General features: G+C 37.8%; 1 protein-coding gene across 1 annotated transcript in view; it reads right to left on the bottom strand.

Annotated features, from left to right (window-relative positions):
* MICU2 (mitochondrial calcium uptake 2) overlaps positions 1–24,344 on the bottom strand; it is a 175,622-nt gene that overhangs the window by 45,239 nt on the left and 106,039 nt on the right. The window contains exons 3-4 of the mRNA XM_072404980.1: positions 7,157–7,188; positions 5,346–5,421 (exon numbers count right to left, since the gene is read on the bottom strand). Of these exons, the coding sequence (XP_072261081.1) occupies positions 5,346–5,421; positions 7,157–7,188 (108 nt within the window). The remainder of the gene's footprint in view (positions 1–5,345; positions 5,422–7,156; positions 7,189–24,344) is intronic.

Below are 24,344 nucleotides of genomic sequence, written 5' to 3'. Positions count from 1 at the left end.
ATTTTTGTCCGGGGGAAGAATGTCGCACTTACAGATAGCCAAAACGATAATTGGTGCCAGTGGTGATTGAAACACATTACTCATTGCTAAAGCAACCCTATTTGAGAAACTTTGCTTGTGACCCTTACACTCTGTACGTTACACATTCCTGCCAAATGCACTATGCACACTACACACTCCAGACCCATGAAAGGCCAAAAAAGTCATTTTGGCCCTATATGTATTGGAAAAAAAGGAATCGGGCCCCTTGATAAAGAGGATGGACAACTCAACTCTGTACTAGGACTTTCCCACTCTATTTAATAAACTAGGATGATTTTGTTATTAATAAATTGTTTAGCGTCCACATTCCTTTTGCTTAATGACAGATTTCCTTACAGATCAATAAACTGAGTTCATGTATATGGGCAGTTATTCCATGTTTGAGGTATATTTGAAAGGCACATCACACACATGTAATCAAGTTACAAAAAGGCTAATGCATAATACAGAGACAGTTCTGATGCTGCATTAAAAATGCTTTCATTTTGCTGTGTTTATTTGCTTGCATGATATCCTAAGGTGCATTTCAACTACTTCAAAGGGCTTTAACTTCCTTTGTACATACAGTTAAATCTGCAACCTGGAACAGCTTTGGAAACATACAAGTCTGCAATAGTTACATGACTGTAATGATAGCACTGCAGGCCTGCTGCCAAAAAGAGACTTTTCCCTCTCTGCTGCATGATCATGTCCTTCACACAAGGTGAATACAACCTCTTAAAAGAAAATTTCAGAATGACAATTGAAAAAAAGGGCTTGTTAATGCACAGGTGTCGCGTCCCAGTCATAAAAAGAAATAACTTCTTTTCCAGTCTTACATAAACAGCACTAAATTCAATACATCTAGGGTGTAAAGTAAGGGGCTGGGAAAAGCAAGTCTCATTCCCAGTCTGTCAGGGAACGCTGAGACACATTTCAAAACCTCACAGGCACTAGTGGGATTAATCACTCAGCTGAAGCTTATATAGTACAGAAGACATTTCAGTGTGGCATGTTTAAATACCGCTTATGGCGAAGTAAACATAATTTACTTCCGTTTACAATGAGCCAAATTATTAGACAAAGAAAAGACATTGGTTTGTGACAGCATTTCTCATTAGGTAGTAGCAATACCAATTCTAATTTTATTTTTCAGTATAATAAAAAATACCTGGGAGTCTTACAAAAAGTAGAAAATGTCAAGGCCCCCACAAATTCCTTGAGATGGAACTGCATTAAGTATGTTTTTTTTTTCACAAAATGCAGCATAATGCTGCTGTGGGAGGGGTTGCAGTCAGCATTTGAGGGGAAGCTTGTTGCAGCAGAATATAACATGGTTAATGTCCTCCAATACATTTCAGTTATTTCCCAAAACACCTTACTAAGGGATATTTAATTTACTACATTTAATTTATCTTTTTTTTTTTTTTACCATTTTGCATTGTATAGTCAATTATATTTGTATGAACTCCAGGATTAGTTTCCTGTCAATGACAACAGTTGTCAGAGTAAAGTTGTGGTCTCCTTTGTGAGAGGGGGTAACACAGGGGAACAATAAGTAGACAGGAGCAGAACAGTCTCTCTTTAGAAGAAGTGTCTGGATCACCAGTGAAAATTTTATTAAACACTTCATAATGAAAAATACTTAACTTTAGTTTTATCAAATATTAGAAAAACACACCCTCACTTCAGAATTCTTCACACAGCAATAAACTACCATGTAGTGCATCTTGTAAAAGGGACAGGGGTGGTTTTATTTAAAAATCTAACTCCCCTCTTATTTTTTAATTTTTTTTCCACATGAATGAACCCTTAAAATGACATTTAGGTCACAGGGTACCCCTGGCAATAATAAATATTTTATCTACATCTTATAGCACGTTTGCTTGAACAGTAAAGTAAGTACTTGAGATATAGGATTAAATGAAAAATAAAAATGTGGCATATCTAATGTATTTGACAAAAAAGGGAACTTTACATAAGAAAATTATTTTTAATATTCATAAAAAAGTAATAGGAATCATGGGCAGTAAAAAAAATGCAGTGAATATCACAGGTCTTTGCTGGCCTGTAGAACAATGTTGCCCTTTGTTGATTGTCAAGTAAGATGGACACCAGTGGTGAGTGTTGTAACCTTCACTTTGGATGTAAGGGCAATAACTCTTACGGTTATGGTCGGGAAAGTACTACCTCATATTAGTGGTGAGTAAAGGGCCCCCCTATATTGCTAGAAAGTGAAATGTTTTCCTACATAAATGGTCAGGATCCTTTAGATCATTAATCAGTGGATGAATGACACATTTATACAGACAGTCGGTGAGAAAAGGTCTTCCTTAAACTGTTGGTTAGTGGAAAAAAGGCCTCCAAACACTGGACATCAAGGGGACAAATAAAATACCCTTTTAGATTCAAAAAATAAAATTATGTTGGTGGATTCTTATCTGAGAAGCAGAACTCACTTACTGCTTAAGAAACTCGTAGCAACTTCTGGGAGGACTCCGGTTGATAATCCTGCCTAACGCAACTTGCATTAAGATACGAGTGTAACCACATGCAAAGATGTCAACACAGCCAGTTCAGGAAACTATAACGCTGGTAAAATGATTCAAATGTTTCTCAAGACAAGTATCATTCTATCGCCATCATCATTTTTAAAACCAATGTATGAAAACCAAACAACTTGGTTTGAGAACCTTTGGGTGGCCCAGAGCAGCGGTTACCAACCGGTGGTCTGTGGCTCTGGCTGGTGCTCCCCCATGCGGGGGGAGAAGGACCCCGCTGGGAGGGCGCACTAGCCAGAGTCGCGGATCACATCTCCTGGCTCAGACCTGCGATGGGAGAGTAGGTGGGCACTGGCATAGTGGACATTTGGCCTAATTCAAAACAAAAATATACAATTAAAATAAAAAATAGTTGCTACATCCTTTTATTTCTTGCTTCCCATAAAAGTACAGTTGATTGGCTTTTTTTGTACTAATAACCTCACAGGGTATAGATCAGATCTTCTGGATCACCCAGGTTCACCCATAATAGTGCATCTTCACCAGTCTTGGAGAGCTTTAATAAATCAGGCCCATCATATCAGCTATCACTACACGCAACATGAAGAGCTTATATAAAAAGAAATGTTGATGTGTTGCATCATGGCAAATTAGCCTTTTCTGATTGTAAACTTTCTAACATGGGTATAGAAGTGTACCCAGCAAAAAAGCCATATATACAATTATATTAATGAACATAAACTGCATGTGCTGTACAGAATAGGCTGGAATTTTTCCAAACTGAGTACATGATGGGCCATGTTAGCTACACATCATGCTAAATGCAACCTCACAAAGTTTGTCATGGTTGACTACTAGTTCTATAAAAATATAGAATAACTGCAAACCGTATATACTGCAACACTATAGCTTCTAAAGATTTACATTTTTACAGCAGGAGAAAGGGTGTTTTCACACTGGGAAATAAATTGCCCATCAGATATATTTTATAATTACAGGATTAGCCGCCTGTAAGCTGAAACTGCACTTATCTATAGAATGCTGACTAATTTGTGACCTTTCTGAGTGTGAAATTTAAATATGCACAGATGTACGCAGAAAGGGGAACAAAAGATAACCTTTCAGAAAAAATGAAAGACTATTCTGTTACATGGCCATTTACAGCCATTTGTACTTTAACTATTTCAATTCAGTACATGACACTGCTTATTTGAATAGAAAAATAATCAAAATTTATTGTATATTAGTCCGATGGCATTTTATTAGGAAATTTGGAGAAATCAGTTACCCCTAAAAAGACAAAATATAAAATTGGCTCTAACGATAGAAAAGACAAAGAATGAATTAAATGGCAGATGGGATACTGCAGATATATTGGTATCATGACTCCTGTGAACTTACTAGTCCTGCCACAGAGCGTTTACCCTCATAGCTGCCTCCCTAAGAAGTATCATGCATTGGTAACACTGACAACCACCCTGGTCTAACAAGGGAGCCATGTTTAAAACCCAATACCAGCATATATGTAGTACACATAGACCCTGTATCTCCAGTCTGGTGTCAGAATAGCCAGTTTCCAAGAACTGTCACAAAGAGAGCATACCTAGCTGTAAGGTAAACCTGACTTTCAAAAAAATGTTTGCAGGGACATCAGCAATTAATTAGAGAAAAGATATATGGCAGGAGTTGGAACCTTATAATGCCTGTTATAAACAGTCTCTTTGCCTGCTTTCTCTATATTGCTAATAAAAGACATAGAAGTAATAGATAAGATGTAAACAACCAGCAGGTGTTTCTAAGATGTCAGAAACTTAATGAATACTAAGGATTTAAATATGCAAAAAAAGTAGATTAAGAGCCCCTAGAAAGATCAGAAACCAAATGTCCTGGGGCTATTTTACTGCTTGTAAATTGTATGTTTACATATTCATATATTTGTAGGGTTTCTAGGCACAGGTACAATTTAAAACAGTAGGTAGATAGTTGTGACTGCACATATGTATAGGTGACTATTTTTTCTCCAGTTTCATTACCCCAATTATAAACGTTCTGCATATGGTATGTTTTATATTTTTAATTTAGTGACAAAATCCCTTTTTAAACTCTTTATTTGCATTATTGCAAGTTGTCTTATGGTGCACTGCAATGCACTTGTGTAGAACGTCATAAGGAATCAATGACGCGCAAGTTTTGGAATATTGCCCACAGTGAAAAGTGTTAACCCAGATTCAGTAGAAGATAATGGTAATGTGTTACTATGCACCTCACGAGTAACTGTAATTGCAGACAAGCAAAGGGTGAATGGTTACATAAAATGACATTTTGACAGTCAGTTTTACTGTACATACATGTACTGTTTATATATGTACAGTTTATACAGTACATATATGTACAGTATATAGAGTGGATTGCTAGCTGTGTAATTGAACTTTAATTGCACTATTTTAAAACATTAAAACAAAACACACACACACACACACACACACATATATATATATATATATATATACCCCCATTTTTATGTACAGTCACTAACACAGAACAGGTATTGTTAATGTTGCCCTTACTGGCTTGTTTCTTGATAAGTGTTGTTGGCACTGGAATTACAGTATTCACAAGGGTGGATACCATTGTTGTCCATAGTCAGCAACTACACCTGAACAAGATTTTTTTTTATTATTTGTTTATATTAAAAATGTTTTATACGTAGTTAAAAAAATGATATAAAATATATATTTTTTAACAAATGTGTGAAGTTACCATTGATTAGAACGCTCGTGTAGTTAACATTAGAAAAATTACGTAAGAAAAAGCAGACCTTACCTTTATCACCTAAATCTCTGAACAACGTTGCACCTGGTTTTGCTTTAGCGGCCTGGGTAAGCATGCCATCAAACTCCTTTAGAAACAATTGAATTTACATTAGAGAGCAGGTGGTGGCAAATAAATATTTTCCGTTCCCCAACACAACAGGTGTGCAATATATGAACCCTAAAGTGACCATTGGGACAGTGGTGGTCCCACTGCAAATCTGGATTTTCTGTGTCAGTCATGAATCCCTTACAAGGTAGATGAGAGGAATGCTGACAGCTTTCACATTATTTATCTACTACCCTGTTTCCCCGATGATAAGACACTGTCTTATTTTTTTTTGAAGGCCAAAATATGCTCTAGGGCTTATTTTCAGGGGGATGCCTTATTTACCCATGAAGAAGACTACAGTACACTTATCATCGGGGAAACACGGTAGTAAAAACGCCATTGAAACATATTAGGCTCAACTGCAAAACTATAAAGACAAGGATAAGTATTTATATTTAAGGCGCACTCTGATTGGCAAATATCATTTTTTTAAAGGAGGTACTCTTGGGACATGTTGACATGTCACTGCCTAGCTTTGTGAATTAAGTATATGATAATATAAGGCGATTTAATCAAAAACACAATTACTCTGCAATGGTGGTTGATGGAAATCCAAATGTGCCCAACTAGTGATATTATGCATACATTAATCATATCCTGGTTACTAAACATGTAATATAATGTTTCATTAAGTCTTTCTTCCAAAAAAAAAAAATCCCTGGCCCTTAATATACCTGCTATCACAAATGTCTAACTTTTCACCCTACCACCTAATACTCCTTCTCTCCTGGAGTCACTGCCTTGATCCCACATCTGTTAGGCATGGAAAAGAACCAGATCTTTCTGTCCAAGGCCCTGACTGGATGCCCCTATACAAGAAGTCCATTTCTTACACAGAAGCCATCCTTGGATATGGCTAACAGGCAGATTCTTAGGTGAGTCACTTTTCTTCAGGAAGAATTTGAGGAGGTAGGGTTATAGCTGTTGCAATTGGGACCAATGAACTTAAAGTTGACAGACTTTAGTACTGAAGACGCATCCTCCATAAGCTATGAAATATCTAAGCTATCACAGAACAAGTCCAGCTGAGTGTTATTATCTACTACTAGCAATAGCAGGCATGGGCAAACCATGGCCTTTGGGCTTTTTAATCTGGCCCATCAAATATTGATAAAGAAAATTGTCCACAGGGTGGACCAAAAGGGTGACCAACACCACTGTTCTCACTGAAATTAAATGTAATTAGAATTGTTTTTCCTTTTTTAAGTAAATTTACACGTAACTTATATCAGTTCATACAAAACACTTTCCATCCATTTAATACAGGGCTGGCCCATCTGTCAAATTGTAAAACTCATTGGCCCTTGGACCAAAATTTTGCCCATCCTTGAGCTAAAGCATGACCTAAATAAAGGAGAAGCTTCACAGAGGCATTGTTCTCCTAATTTTTTGAGATACTAGACAAATATCAAGTGTTATAATAGCATAAACATTACGTCATTAAACACAAGCCACAGTCAAATGGGATATATGCAAAGAATATCAGGCCACAATTATATGAGTATTATGTCAGCCAAATGAAATGGCATAGGAAATATGACATTCTTCTCATGTTTCAGTGTTTAGTCAACCACTATTTACTAGGGCGGTATGGAAGCAACATCAGGCATTTCCTTCCTCACATCTGATTTTAAGATGATGTGAGTATTATAAATATTTATGTAAGGAAAAAGTGTATTACAAGCATTCTACGTAGATTTGAATGTTCATACCTTTTTCGTCAGGACTCTGTTGTTGGCCTTACCTAGAAAAAAAACAACAACAATAAATCTATAAGACATACAGTATATACCAGAAAATATGCTTGTAATGGTAAGGCAATACAATTTATTTTAGTCACTAACACCACAAACAGGGATCTTCATGGAAGGATCACCAGATATTATTTCAATGAAAGCATAAATCTTCCTGTCCTGACCACTAAAAAAAGATGTTTAGTTCCATTTAATTTATTTGCTAGGCCACTGTGTATCAAATTGTTGACTTTATGGTATTTTTAAAATCTTTTTAATACAATAATGACTGATCTTTTAGTTCCTAGATCTGCATCTTGTGCCATAAATGTACTTATTCCTACTGTATTATATTTAGGAAAGAAATACATTTTTTGTATTAAGATTACCCTGGGCAAAATATGGCACAAATACAAGTTTATCTTTACTTTTCCTGCAAACATGCCTATATACTCTCAAGACATTTTGTGTAAGTTCACCCCAGAAAAAGAATATTGTAGATTTGGAAGATGGTAAAACCAAATATATTAGGTGGTGGGAAAGCCTTCCTTAAATTCCCAGGTCCATACACCTGCCAAACACCATACAGATAAGGAGAAGGTCCTGCTCCCTCTGAACAGAATGTGAGTAAGCAACTCAAACAAATGAGAGAGTTGAGGAGAACAGAAAAAGGAAACATAGAGGGTACCTCTAATATACCTCTTGTACCAAGGGATAGAAAAAGCTGAGTGAGCCACAACAATCTTCACTTACAGCTCAACTTTTTTTTTTTGGACATTGCCAAAGTATAAAACGAAAAAGAAAGAAAAAAAGGCTGGTACCATGTTGTGGCATGCTGACAGAAATAAGTCCCCCCTAGTGTAAGTAATCTTAGTATGATGTTCAACTTTCTTTCACCCTAGAGAACATTAGGTTTCATATTATCACTACATTCATCTCTGATGATTTCCTCCTTACCCTGACTCCGTTACCCTGAGATTCACTATCGGAATTAAGCCTTTTAACTATAAGTAAGTGATGGATGTTTCGGAGTGTATACTAACATAATTTAACCTAATGTCATTCCAAGCTCTGATGTCAGCCTTGTTCCCCATATTTGTGTTAAAGCGTGATAGATCATGGAAAAACATTTCAAACTACACAATAAGATCTGACATGAAACCACTTCTGCCCGTGGCAAATCACGGCTGAATCAGCTGCACTCGGTGATGTTTTGTTAGTTACGCTTATCGGCTGATTTTACCCAATCTAGCCACAGGCTCCTCTGACGTTATCTGAACATGATAATATTTAAGAGCAGCTCGGCTGGTTTGGAGAAGTGGCCCTCTGCCTGTAACATTAAATGTGTGTAGCTGGTGGCTGGTTTGCTCCTTCATAGCAATATAAACAAAGCATGGAATATTTCAGATAGGTGGAGGCACGCTAAGGAAAAAAATGTACTACATGGTGGAAGCCAAAATTCCATCAAAGGTTTTGAGATCTACTAAAAAAGAAGTGTTTTTTGATCTTTAAGACTCCTAATAAAAGCAGAGCCAGATTTTCTTAAGCTCTTCACTTCAGCAAGTAGCACGTAAAGGGTATAAAAAATTGCTTCTAAATTAACCCAGTGCAGACTGGGCACAAGAATAAAAATATAAAGAGGAAGAGTGAACATTGTTATGCTGCTCAGTAGTTTTATTACCAGCACAAGGTGCAATTGTTTTTCTTAACTACTTCTTAGGTACCACAGGTAGCATAACGTCCTGACAAATTTTCATGGTTAGCATACCCTGCATTGTTTTATTAATTATTAAATGTTTAGTCCTTTGTGAAGCCTGGCATTATTTCTAAACTTAGACTAAATTTCATTAGGATTATTTCTTCAAACAGATTAGTACAATCCTCCTTTTTCCTAAAACAATTTTGTTTGTACGATAATGTAGTAAACCAACCATAATACTATTCCCAAATATAGTCTCAATAAAGCCTTACAATTGTACATAAAAAGTCAATATTTTTCAGTATTGGATACAATAGTGAGGTATACGCCTTCCTGTTGAGTTTTTGTTGCTTTTGTCCCCCGGTCACTGAGACAGAAGGTAAGCGGAAAACCAATGTTTGAAGATATCATTAAAATAAGGTGAAGTCGATACACCTATACATAAAACTTTAGTCCTAACTTTAACCTAACTACTAACCTTTGACTAACCAACAACTTGCAAAAGAGTTCAGTTTACTGTACAAAATGGTCTGAGGGGCCACTGGTGCAGCTGGAGGCAATAGTACTAATTATAATATTATATTAATATCTGTGCTGGCCAGCCAAGGTTTGCAGGCCTTGCTGGTGCCATTCATAGAGATAGTTACCTAGGAAAGTAGGGCTTGTGTACAATAAAATCAGAATCAGTAGAAAGTCAGACATTAAAATTTGTCTCCTTTGACTTGAACAGTAGGTAAATGCAGCAGAACAGGAATTGCTCTATATAAATATATATATTTGATTTTCAGAGTAAATAAGGTGACTTTGATTTAGAGCTTATTTACATCCATGTAGTGCATTAACATACCAACTGCACAAAAATAGTGCAGGTAGTATTTTTAGCAAAGCTGTGCACCACAAAGCACAATGTGGTCTGCCATGTTCTATCATAATACAACTGCATTAGTTCAGCCAAAGTCTGAACTGACACTTATTCTTTGCTAGCTGTTCCTAAACAAGTCAGGAGCAAAAGCAACAAAACACTGTACACACTACTGGTAGACGTTACTTTTTATTCATTAGGTCACTACAAAGATTGGGTTTTAAAGCTAAGAGCAATAAACTGTTAATAGGTGCACAGACTGGCAATGAAGTGGGAGGATACTCTGTGCCAGGAGGCAGATTGCTGCTATTTACATAAGTAATAAACAGTGTCTGGTAATCACATGAAGCATCAGACTGTTCACTTGGCACCTGACCTCTCCTGCATTTCAGTTCATGACTCCGGCTGTACAAGGAGAAAAACTTTCTATGTGATAAAAGTTAAAAGAAACAATTAAAGTGGGGCGTTAGCAGGCTAACCATGCACATGGAAAATGTAATGCGGGAAAAGCAATTTACCTGATAAAAAAATATAAGTTAATTAACATGAGTAAGGACAGTCATACAGTCATGTACTTGGAATGATCAGGACGGATTAGAATTATACATAGAACGTGCTGTGAAGGGGTTCAGAATGAAAGCACTTCTGAATGTCACTACCATGAAAATAAAATGCTTGTATATAATTTTAGACACCATGCATGAAAGGGTTGGAGCTGGGACATTGGTACCCTCAGACATGGTAATAGGACTTTGATACTATCAAGTGGAGGTAACCATGGCTGGTATAATGATCAGTGGATTTTGGCCTAGGTTTCATTCATGAATTTCATTAATGGATTAGACATCTATATTTCTAATATTATTATTATTAGGCTATTTATTAATAATTGCATTTCAGACTCTAACTCCTATTATGGTGATAATTAGGTATTCTTGCTACCTGACTGTTCTTACAGTTTGCCCTTAGTACTTAGCAGGAACAAACAAAAAAAAAAAAATATATATATATATTTTTTTTTTATAAAAGATTGCTCTTAAATGAGAGTTTGTACTCTACTGTTGTCCACCAATAGATGGCTCTGTGTCCTCAATAAAAATGTGCAACAAACTGTAATAATATATTGAATGGCACAAATTTGTTACACACTTTACATGAGGACACAGAATCATCAAGTGGTGTTACCAAAGCTTAAACTGGGATTCTTTTTCCAATGGCATTTTCGAGAACCAAAAAAATAAAAATAAGAAAAATCTAAGTCTATATTTGAGTATATATGGTTGATGGTCAGGTCATGAATATTAGTGGTTCCCAGGAAACATACTATGTAATCTAATAAATGTGGCTATAAATAGTGCAGTAAAGTATAGGTAATCTCTGTTTTAACTTATAGTGCAAATATAAGTGAATAGCTTTATTCTCTTTCACAAACATAGTGCAAATATAAGTGAATAGTTTTTTTCTCTTTCACAAACATATTAAAGGTTCTTTCATGAAAATAATGATTTTTAAAAATGGCACTTTCAAACAGTGTTTTGCCAATTATGTGTAGTAATACACATCACATACAATGATGGTTCACTATCTTGACCTTCATTCTTAATGTATGCACATGCTGAGCTTTCATTGCCACAATACCTGACAATCCGGGCTTCCTCTGTATTTTCCGGGGCCTAATGAACTCCAATGCGCCTGCATGGGAGGTATGTCATCCCAGCTCAGCCAATTAAGATGGCCGAAGATTGTAAGGATTAAGTGAAGAAGCAAAAAGGTGGTGGCACCCTGCAAAGGGTGGGATTGGCGAGTATAAAAAGGTTCAATTCTACTTTTAATAAGAAGAGATACAACTTTCTTTTAACATTATTGCTTTTTAGGATTGTTCATTTTTCAAATTTCTGTTACCATAGGGATCTTACAAATATATATCACCAACATACATACAGCTAGGAATATGTTTCACTGTTGATTTAACAGTCAACAATTTTTAGTTTATTTCTATAATGATGCTGCTGTGCTACTTTGTGTATTAATAATGTCTGCTTCTCTAATACTGCCAATAAATGTTGGTGACAGTCGGAACCTGGTAATGTCAGGACAAGGAGCCAATCAATCAGTTGTTCTACAGTGCAGGGAGTATTCTAAAAGGAGAGAGTGAGATTCGTTTGTAAAGCTGCATACACACGTCAAATTTTTCATGCCCGATAATCGGCATCGGCCAGATATCGGGCGAGAATCTGGCATGTGTACAGCCCAGGTCGTTCATCGTCCGTGGATCCGTCCTGGCGGATCCACGGACGGTGAACGATGAGCGATCCTAATGCAAGGGAAGGGGGAGAGCGCGCAGCAGGGTGCCGCTCCGTCGCTCTCCCCCTCCCCTCTCCATACAGCAGAACGGTGCTGTATTTACAGCACTCGTTCATGCATCTTGCGGTTCCTATGAGGGATGTGCTTTGTGGCAGAGCTACAAAAATCTCAGAACTGGATAGTAAGAAATACTAATTTTTGGCAGGAAATTTTGCTGTGTATTTAGCAGTTTGCCCAAGTTTAGATTTAAAAACCAACACTGTGAAGAATACAGCATTCCTTTTATCTCTTTAGCATCTACCAAAAACTTAAACCACAAGTTTCCTTAGGGGTATAGACCCCCAAATCCTGCTTTGTCCGAGGAGTGAAATGTATGCAGAACACTTGCCTGATATACTACAGATGTGTAATGTGGATCAAGTGGATACTCTTCCCCACTGACAAAAGTACTAAAGTTATAAACCAGATGCCAGAACATATAGCCCACGCTGTTTATAGCAAGTCAGTACACCATGCTGCGTGTTTATGTGGGTATGGAATTTCATTCTCTCCACAAAATAATAGAGACTTGCTTTTAGTTTAAGTTCTGCGGTTCTGTGGTGCATTAACCTAATTAAAATACATCTAAAAAAAAAAAATAGAAACTACTGCAAAGCATGTCTAGTTATTGTTTTAAAAATTAATTTTCCTTTTCTAAAGTAGGTAAAGTAGCCACCAGAATGCAATGCAGTCTCTCTCACCAGAGGTTTCTGCAAAAAAGTGTTGGCCCATTCCCACCTGCACCTCACTATAAGACACTGAGCCTGCTTATCACAACCGATAGATGAAGGAGTAGCAGTAGCAAGATTAAAGAAAATTGATCCACCTTAAGCTCATTTGAGTTTACAAAGTGCTGAGGTATAGGAAATCCCTGAGAAGAAGAGTACAGAAGGTAAAATGCACAGAATGTATTATTATTAATGAACAGGATTTATAAAGGGTCAACATATTCTGCAGCGGTGTACTGTAATTAGGAGTTGCAAATGACAGACAGATACAGTGACACATGAAGAGGAGAGGGCCCTGCCCAGAAGAGCTTACAATCTAGGAGGTGGGGAAAGTCACACACAATAGCAGGGGAGATCTGACAGAAGAGGATGGGTAGGCAAGTTTGCAAAAAGGGGATTTGAGTGCTCTTTTAAATGAGCAGAAAGTAGGAGCAAGACAAATAGGATGAGGAGTCCTATTCACATTCCAGAGAGCTGGGGCAGCTCTAGAAAAGTCTTGGAGCCATGCATGTAATGGGGTTATGAGTGAGGAAGTCAGTATTAGGTCATTGAAGGAACGAAGAGCCCATCTAGAGGAGTATTTTTTTATCAGGTCAGAAAGGTAAGTGGGACAAGAACTGTGTAGGGATTTGAAAGCACAGGAGCTTGAATTTCATTCTCAGGTGAAATGGATGGCAATTAATAAAAATAAAAAGAAATGCAGCAGAAGAGGAGCGGAGGGAAGGATGGATGAGTCTGGCTGCAGCTTTCATAATAGATTGTAGAGGAGAGAGCCGGGTTAGTGGAACACCAGAGAGGAGAATGTTACAGTAGTCAGAATAAATTTTTGCACAAATACAGCCTATTTACCAAAGTCAAAATTTTGGCTAAAACATGCTTTATTTCTACCATAGGGTGTATTTTTCCAAATTGCATTTGTTATGTAGGAACATCCAACTCCCTGGTAATTTAGGGCAGAACTATCATTTTCAACATTCTGTAAAAGGGTGGCAATCCTTTTTCTTACTTTTTTGATTAGGTCCCCTAAAGACTGAATGGGAAACTCGAGCCCCTGGGATACTTGTGTCACATATCCCAGGAAGCTGTGGGCTGCTCCTTCTGCGCATGCCTGAGATCAGGAATGTGTTATTAGCAGATGTAAACAGCATGACTGCAGGCATGTGCAGTGTGATAAGCACATTTTGGATAAGCAAATTTTTTTTTTTTTTACATTTAGAGCAGAGGTCGGCAAACTTTGGCCTTTAGGCAAGATACGGTGCAGCTGGTAGTTTGTTCCGACCTAACGCTTCTGGCCAGGATAAGCCGGAACAAACTACCTGAGCCGCATGCGGCTCTTGAGCCTCCTCTTGCTGTGGCTCCCTGAAGGGAATTCCCTCTGCTCCAGAGGAGAGGGTAAATGTTCCCTATATACCCCGGCGGCGGGAGTCACTCCTGCACAATGCGAGATCAGATGTTAAGAACAACCCGGGGAAAAAAAAAAAAAATGATTGTGGCACTGGACAGAATGTTGAGGCCTGGAATTAAAAAATAAGCCAAGAGAGCACAGTACAAGCTTGATGTGGATTGTACATGGATCCGGGCTTTTCAAAAGTAAAGGTAAGATACATTTTTTTCTTTTGGTCTGCTTTAAATCATTCCATGTGAGGTTGCAGAGAGCACCCAGTAAACAAAGCGGAAGAAGCCATTTAATAATTATCTGATGATATGATAAACACAGCAGTTTACTAAAATTTTGATGAGTATTCAACCTGCCCAGATAACTAAGCTACTGAGTTTTCAAGCAGATCTTGTCCTTTTGGCATCTCCCTTCCCACCTGAAGAGCTGTTCTTTAGGTTCATCACATAAACAACCAACAAGGAGACTTAAAAAGTGGAAGGAGCATAGTCCAGGGAGACTAACAAGAAAAGTTAAGATACCCATAGCTGCCTAGAACACTGGTTCCAAACATCCTTTTGAAATGCAGTTTTCATTGAAGATAATCTCTGTTTGAATATTTGAAGTATGTTCCAAGTTTAGTTCAACTTAAAAGCACTCTGCCAATTTGCAACAGCTGTTAAAGAGCAAGAGAGTAGTCAAGAAAAAAAAAATATAGGTTGCTGGGTGGTGGGCTAGTGTCACGGATTCCTTCAAGTTCAGGGCATCTGTGCCCTCAACCGTATCACCTGCTTGCACTCCTCTACAACCACCAGCAGCAGCTTTGCCCCGTAACCCTATCCACTGGTTACCTCCTGGTCTGGAATCATGTGACTCATGAGAGCTGCCCTTTTACCCCAGATAACCCCAGAATTTTCCACAGACAAGCTACAACTGCTGGTGTAAGTGTGAGCTCCACCTGAGCCGCCTCTGCTCCAGCACTCTCTGTACTAGTGGGTTCTGTTAACTGCTGGTCACATGATCTCCATTTGTCCATGTGACCTCCCCTATTTAAGAAAGTAATTGGCAACAGGTTGTTGCCTGAAGAGAAAGTTCTTCTAGGTCCTGCTTCCAGGTTCCTGTCTGCATTTCCTGATCCTGACTCTTTGGTAGACTGACCCAGGCTTTGACTAGTTTTCATTGCCACCTGCCTTGACCTTGCTTCGTCTGACTACTCTCTTGCCTTTTGCTCTTGTACTATGCATTGGTCCTATCCAATCGGCAATTACCAGCCCCTGCTTGTACGGGAGAGAGTAACCTGTCTTTTTGCAATCACTTTTTGCAGGGTGTGCTGTTGAAGCAGGGAAGCCGGTTTCTTATATTCTGCACCTCGCACATGTCCCTGCTAAGCAGGCCGGTGAGGGTCCACCACCCCTGCCTGTGATTACTGTGTCAGCTAGTAACAGAATTTGAGCAAAGTGGTAGGTTTTTTTTTTTTAAGACCGTGAACAATAAAATTTAAGAACCTCAAAGTCAAATTTATTATAATTGTCTCAGAAAATGAGAACAGAAAAAGTTGTATTTTTGTAAAAGAATTAAACACAACTACTACTCCACTGCATAAAAGTAATTTTATTGAATATGATTTTAAAGCAGATATAAACAGCATGACTGGATATCATGTACTGGAACTTTGTTGTACACAGCCTCCCCTCCAGCGCTGACTGAGGATTAGAGCATTCCTTTGTAGCAATAACATTGGTAGTCAAAGAGCTTTCAGACTGATATACATATCAGCAGCAGAGATGCGTACATGAAATGCCATTACAACAAGAATGGCTGTGTAATTGCTTAGGATGAATAAATGCATGTTGATGAGGTCCTCTGGGCATCTTACCACATATTCCAGATCTCTGGCTTTACTTCATAAAAGTCCACCTGGGCTGGTGAGCCTCAAAACAAGCTGGTGACATAGTGCTGTGAGGCCCACAGCTGGAGACTGTTGTTTTCAAGCCAGAATACAGATGCTGAACATCTGAATCTTTGTGTTTTTACCATTATCTGTCATTCCTTAGTAACATTGTAAAAGGTGTCTGGCTCATACATGTTGACCCAGGATTCCTTCTGCAATTCCCATGGACCATCAAACTAAAAAGTGCGCACTACATAGGGACCACTCACCTGGTCAAATAAGACAGAAACCAATCTCCATTGCCCCCACGCCCCACAAATACCTCTGATCACTCTCATAAAGTGCTGCAGCACCTGACAATGTTTTTGCGGTGTATTCAACATAAATTCTCAAAACTGCTACATTGCTTTAAATCTGAGTATAAAATGAATGAATCTCAAACCTGCCCAATTTGCCTTTCCTCAATGATGCACAAGACAAATACTACAGTGTATTCAGTAACAGATCCACATCAGAGAATAAAAAAACAAAAAACAGCTAACTACTACTACCATCACATAAACACTGCAAATGTGTTTAAGTAAAATGCCTCCTCAGTCTAACTTGTATCCAGAGATCACAAATGCTAATATGTAAAAGTCGAAACAATACTGAAGTGAAAATTTTCATACAGAATAAAAGATTATAATATTTTTGTTATTAGTATTAGTATTTTGTTGTTGTTTGTTAATAAAACATAAAAATTGGAAATAATGTATACATTTTTCTGTGGACCACAAACATTTTCCTGCGGACCACTGGTTGGCGACCACTGCTCTGTAGCGATATGCAGGCCGATGTTGGATCAGCTATCAAACTCTTCAGTAGTGGTTACCCTTAGTACTTGTAACACAAAGAATGACTACTTAACATGCACGGCCTGATTGTAGGTAATCTCTTTTACAGGATGGATCGGTTTCAATCTTAATGTGTCAAAATGTAGAGCATACATCAGTGGAATTTTTATGCTCCTCTCCCCATACAAGTCTACAAGAGCCAAGTTAAATGTAGGTCAGAAGAAAGAAAAGTTAAGGTCATCAGCTCCTGCAGCAAATTTTGAATTTTTTCTAAAACATTGCAAATTGATATAGGCCCTATGGTTTTATTCTAACTCTGGGCTAAAAGTAGAGTTTCATATTATTTAGTCCAACGTCAAGATTTCTGAATGTGAGATATGGCAAGATGTCTACATTAGGTGTTAATATACAGTTTTCTGAAACACCAAATTACAAGACCAAAGTATGGTGGGTTAGTACATTCAAAGACATAATTATAAAACAAAGCACTTCAAAATCTTTCCCTGTTACCTTTGTAAATGTTATTGACACAGTTATCTGGTCCTACAGGTACGTTGTCTTTTATGTCACCTTTGATTCTGCACTCTTCCTCATTCCCCATATTCAGAACATGTCTAGATCCTGCCAAATCCATCTGCACATCATCTCCAAAATACAATCTTCCTGTTCCTGGGGAACACCAAACGCCTGGTACAGGTCCTTATGTCTCAACTACCCCAACATCCTCTTCTCTGGCATTCCACTAACCAGACTCCTTCCCTCTACAACCTATGAATGCTGCAGTTAGACTTTTATAGGACCTTATATTAGACCTACTAACGTTTTCCCCACTAATATCCTCCTCACATGGACAACTACAAGACTTGTTCTAGAGCTGCCCCGACTCTCTGGAATGGTCTTCTACATCCTATTCGGCTTGCTCCTTCTTTTGGCTCATTTAAAAGAGCACTGAAAACCCATCTTTTCAAACTTGCCTACCCGTTTTCTTTTGTCTACATATCTCCCCTCCTATTGTGTTACTTCCCCCACCTCCTAGATTGGACGGGGCGGGGTCCTCTCCTCCTCTTGTGTCACTGTCTGTATCTGTCTGCAACCCCTATTAAATGTACAGCGCTGCCTAATATGTTGGCGCTATATAAATCCTGTTTATTAATAATAATAATAATAATAATAATATTAATATATTCCTATATAACCTTCACTCTGTAACTGTTACCTCTCTTTGCAAATCCCTACACTGGCTTCCATTTCACTAATTCAATTTAAGCTCACATGCTCTGCTTTTAAATCACTCCACGGCTCTTGTTCCACCAATCTTTCTGACCTGATACACAAATACACCCCTAGCTGCCCTCTACGTCTCCAATGACCTAATAATGACTTCCTCACTCATTCCCTCTTACCATGCATGGCTCCAAGACTGTTCTAGAACTGTCCCCACTCTCTGGAAATCCCTTGCTTGTTTAAATCTTGTTCCTACTTTCCACACATTTAAAACAGCCCTTAAACTCCACCTTTACGAACATTCCTACCCATCATCTGTCTCTTAACCCAACACTAATTAGCCACCATGAACCTAAATGGTAAACCATTAGGCAGGGTCTTTCCTTTTACTGCATCATTGTTTGCATTTATCTATTATGCAGATTTTTCATCTGTTAGTTGTACAGTGCTGTGTAAATAAAGATTAATAATACACTGATGATGCTGTATAAGCAACACCATGAATGGTATTGACCAAAATGTGCAGAATAAAGTATTAGGATTTGAAGTGTAAAAAAAAAAAAAAAGATGTCTAATCTTAGGTTTGTAGAGGTAAGATTATGAGTATATGTACCACAGAAGGACATTGGCACCACTCCTTCAGTGCCAATGTCCTTCTGCATTCAGAACAGTCATCTCTTGGAGAAAATTAGGAGTGCTTTTTATATTATTGGGACAATGCCAAGCCTGGCACAGGTCCATAACACGGGGAGCTTTGCGTCACGATCCAACCATGTCCATCTCACTGCCAGCAGGCAAACAGGAGCTGTACCGCAGGACACCGCATAAAAATCCTGTCAGCTTAATAACTACTTATTACTCCGAGAACAATTCACACTGCAACATGCTGCAAGAAACGTGATCAACTGTACGCTGAGCATGACATATGTTTATTAATCAATACTGAGAGGTATATTAGGCCGACATTGCTTCTACAAATGCAAGTTCCCTGGGTGTCTCTGTGCTTAATATTTTCAGTAACTGACACAGAACAAGCATGTAGATGATAAACGCAGAAATCTTGATGTGATACTTGCTCTTGGCCAATGACTCAGAAAATAATAAAGAAAATGGATCAGCATATTTTAAAGGAGAGGTCAGCAATGAAGGCCTCTGTATTTCTCTAAATACAGATATCTTTAAAATAATGCCAAAATAAAAGGGTCAGTCAAAGGTAAATTAGAGAAATTAGCACAACTTAAAATTTATGAGCATTACTCAATGTTTGTTTATAAATGTTATGTACAGCACTGCAAAATATGTGGGCGTTATATAAATATAATCTTTAATATTAATAATGATAATGTACAATTATAGAGTACATGGTAATCGGTCAGAAATCCAGTATGATCTTATCTTCCTGTTCCTGTCAGTCTGAGATGACAACATAGTGCCTCTGCTACATTGGAATCCTTGTCAGGTTCACTATTAAAGGGGCAACAGAAAAAAAACTCTAGAGGGGAGATGTTCTGCATAGAGGATAACTGGCCAGGGTTGACAACCATGCTTGAGAGTTCAGTGCAGAATAGGTGCCATGTTGTCATCTCACTACATAAAATAAGACACCTGCTAGATTTCTGAGAGAGAAATGTGGAATATGATTTTCTTTTATTTGGGAAGACATACAGTTTATGTTCCCTGTGCCCAGGATCACAATATTTCCTTACCCTGCTTTCACCAAACTTTGTCTGCCAGGACAGGTATGAAAAACCTGATATTTTGGGTATGGGTGTCCATACTTGTGACAGCTTTGGATGCCTTGTGATTGGGCCAATGCAGTGAAATGTGTGCATAGCACTTTGGGAGCTCAGACTAGTACATATGAAACTTGGTGGTGTTAGCCCACTCTCCATTTGTTCAAAATGGCAGGGAGAAGGAAAAGGAAAGTATTTCCTGCCAAGGGGAGTTTTTAGTGTCTCTTTTTCTTTGCCCTGTATGAGAAAAGCAGTGACCAGGTAAAACAACACGATATGTCAAAACACGTCACAAATATTTAAACATCACAAGCGTATTAAAGCAAGTAGGGCAGAATCATTCAATCACATACTAAAATACATTACACCTTAATATATGCCTTCATGTTTTAGTTTTCTCTACACAGTGGGAAAAGACAGATTTTTGAGCCAATCGGGTTGAATTACCTTGCACAATGCTCTCTCCCTAACAATGGGCCCTTGTTTCCATGAAGAGGTAACAGAAAGATATGACCTGACCAATGTGGCTCTCTGTTGTCCCACTCAGAAGACTGGCTAAACATGGTTACATTTTGAAGGTAAAGTCTATATATATATATATATTTCATTTGTATTTACACATGGAGTTCAGCTTTAAGCTTGACATTAGTTTTGAAATGTGTGAAATACTTGTGAATCTACAAAATAAACATTGCACATATTCACCCTAAAACATGTTTGGTTCATGACATTATGTTTATGACAAGTCATATTTAGGTTGTAAGCGCTTCATTTGCTTTAGGCATCATTAGTCCCGTGAGACTACCCGACACATATAACTAATGGAATGTTTACTTCCGTACTCTTTAAATTTACAGAAAAGCTGCTGAACAAAACTTCTTATATATTACCAATAAATAAGAGGGATGCTGGGGACTGGATGTGTAAAATGCTTTGTGCTCATTGAAATGTTTTTTTTTCGGCAATGACACTAAAGGGGGAAAAACAGATCAGTGCTGTTCACTGGATGACTTTATAATTCTGCAAGGCTCTCCTTGCCGCAGTAGCGCCGATTGTCTAGTGTGCCAGCTGACCTTGTCTGAGGACAGAAATCTGCACGGATCAAAGTCACAATCTGACGTCTGAAGATTGAGATCGTAAAATAGATTTGATAAGACATGGACGTCTGACTTATCACATGTGTGATGCTTACAAGGCTTCACAATAATTGTTCTGTTACACTTAATGTTCTCTTTGGGTCATTCTGCTAGCGTAATTGTTGATTTTTAGGACATTAAAGTAAACAACCAAAGCAGCTAAAATAAGAACACATTAGTTATATATACATAACTATAGCAAGGTTATTGCACGATATACGATACTGAAGCTCTTAGTGAGGACCAAATATATGCAAGTGATGCCACCAACTTTAGTGTAATGAAACATTCCAATAATATTACAAACAGGCTTTTCAAAATGACTAATAAAAAAAAGTCCACAATAATTTTATCATTTAGTCTACATATGTGGCATCCTTACATCTAGTAGGAAGTCCTAGTAGTGTGAAATTCAAGAACTGCCAACATATCTATAAGCTATTATTTTTAATGAATGTCCTGTTCTGCACACTGCTTCATACCCGAACCCTGAATTTTAAGAGGAATACACCTGTAAATATGTTGTTATTGGAAAGCACTTTAAAAAGTATTCAAGCAAGAAAGTTTCTCCTTTGCAGTAGACAGAACGCCAACCTTGTCCTGTAGCAAGAGCATGCCAGAGAGTCAGCCAAAAGTCTGCAGAAGCCTGGCAGGTCAGTGCAACCAGATGCAACTCCTGAAAAACACATTCCTGAGATTGCCTCAATAGCTACGAAGAACACCCCAAAAATGATCAGTCATGTTGTTTTTAAAAGCTTCAGAAATACCTTTGCAATTGTAGAGCTAGTCAAAAATAAAGGGATTGCCTGCAACAAGGAATTCCTAGACAAGGATTTATGTGCTGGGAAACTATTTACTAATGTTCTCTGATTTAGCCTAACTCACTGCTTTACATATTTCCAGGTCTGTCTTCACATGATCCTATTACAGCTTAGTTATTCTAAACTAATTGTACTGGCTACAAAAGGGATTCATCGGCATTGTGGATGTGGACATCATTTCGACCTTTAGCCTAGGCCAGGGCTGTCCATTTCTATTTCTTGGGGGTCACAAACAGGCCAGATTTTCAAGATACACAAGCCATTTTCTAAATCATAACCTAATAAATGTATTGTCATTTTAGTGCAGACCATAAACCATAATCAAAAATACAACCATCGTATAAATTGTGGATTCTGTACATCATTCCTCTTTTCTGCATTAACAAACACCAAAAACGGTCATACAGAAAATTTATAAGACAAAATGGGTCAAGTTCCCTATATGACCCCCCAAAAAATACCATCAACTAGAAATTATTAATATCAAAGCTCTACCTGTCAAACACCAAGCATCTCAAATGAACCGCATAGCAGGTGCTATAAAAAAAAAATGCCCTGCCCTACTGCTCAATTATAATGTGTTAATCCTCAAATTCACTTGTATATTATGGCTAAGAAGTTGCACTGTGACCCAAAATACATCAAAGGGAAAAAAACAGAGGGAATTGTGGAATCCAATATGCACACTCTGTTCTCTGCACTCACACCTTGCAGAAGTTGGAAAGCTCTACTTTGTTAATTCAATACAAGTATGTGGCTGCACCTACCAAAGTTGTCAGGCTGGCACAGTGCAGAGTAAGGATGTGAATTGGCAAGAATCTGGCAATACGATACATATCAAGATACAGGTTTAGATATATTAGGATACTGTAAGCATGGTAATATACAACAAATTATTTTATAATTTCTAATTTCTTATAAACCAAATTTATATACTGTACATACTTGTTCACTTCTAATCCAAATTTACCCTGGGCAAAAATGCAGCCATTAAAATTAACATTCAAAACAGTAATCAATAGTTATGCCAAAAAAATTAACATGAATACATCCATGATGTGTTCTTTTTAAAAAGAGAAAACATTAAAATCATATCAGCTCAGTCTGTATATCCTTTTGTTGGAGTAAAGAATACCCCATTTTATGGAGTAAAGAATTTTTTAATTTTGAGATGGTTATGATGGGTCAAATACTCTTTAGTGATCTTTTGTGCATTATTGTCAGCCATCAGTAGATGGAGCTGTGTGCTCACGTAAAATGTGTGTAAAACTCTTGTCTTGTTACACGCGTTATGTGAGGACACAGCACCATCTACAGGTGTGACCCAAGCGTAAACAGACATTCTGAGGGGAAAACAATCTTGGTTTATACTGAAGTGTATATATCTCAAATGCATGTCCAAAAACTATTTAGAGGACTATTACATTTGAAAGTACCTACAAACAAGTTTACTGCATCATGACTGATCAGTTCAATCATTGGCCATATTAGAAGATTGCATTTTTTTACGCCTTAAAAGCTTTTTTAATGTTATGTTTTTACTGTGTGAACATTGCGCATGCTGCCAAGTACATCTAGCTCCAGTAGAGCGGAGCAATGTCCTTGGAGTATAAAACTGATTGGTCTGCTGGAAGAGAAGGGGGAGAAAGGGCTGGGTTTGGTCTCTCCATTATTCACATAGTCAGAGCACAAAATTGTCACTAATTATGGGAAATAAAGCTTATTGCTTTTTAAACTCCATCTTAGCAAGAGCCAGATGTCTGAGCTTTTCCATGATGAGCTAGGATAGCCAGGTCATTTTCCTTCTGTATTTAGGGTGTGTGTTGCAGAACAAACTCCACCTACAGGCTGGGAGTATTAAATAAAGTCAGATCAATTCAGACAATTTGTAAAACACAGTATGTATCTTTGGTAGGTGCAGACACATATTTGTACTAAATTAACAGAGAATAGCATTCCAAATTTTTCCTTCTGATTTTAATTTACTACTCAGTAACGAATGTGATTTGAAATGAGACGCAGTTCAATACTTTAAAAGGAAAACATTTCAGTAAAAGTAAAAATAAGGATTTTGAAAATGACTTCATAAAGTACGAGTACACACACAAAAAAAAACTACTCAATTACAATAACATGAGTAAACACAATTTCCATCTCTGCACAGAACACAGGTAAATAGGCATCCCATGAACAGCCTTTAGAAGCTCTTCTATCAGTGTTTATGATCATTGATGCGATTACAGTTGGTGATCTTTCTTGATAATGACAGCAGCTGCTGTTAGAACAGATTAGCCATGTATTGGCTAAAAATGTCAGAGGAGGGCTTCCATGTCACCCATAGCTCTCCCACTGTCATAACACACGAATGGAGAAGGGGCGTGTCTATAAAGTGTTAAGGCCTTTCATGAAAAATGAATCTACTAACCTAATAGAACATTTGTTTGAAAAGTCCTATAGCGGCGGTCAACAACCAGTGGTCCGTGGTGCTGTCCCACGTATGGACACAACCCGTCCACTCT

The sequence above is a fragment of the Pyxicephalus adspersus genome, chromosome 1 (genome assembly GCF_032062135.1).
Source record: "Pyxicephalus adspersus chromosome 1, UCB_Pads_2.0, whole genome shotgun sequence".
Taxonomy (NCBI): domain Eukaryota; kingdom Metazoa; phylum Chordata; class Amphibia; order Anura; family Pyxicephalidae; genus Pyxicephalus; species Pyxicephalus adspersus.
This window is presented reverse-complemented; position numbering and strand designations above follow the sequence as displayed.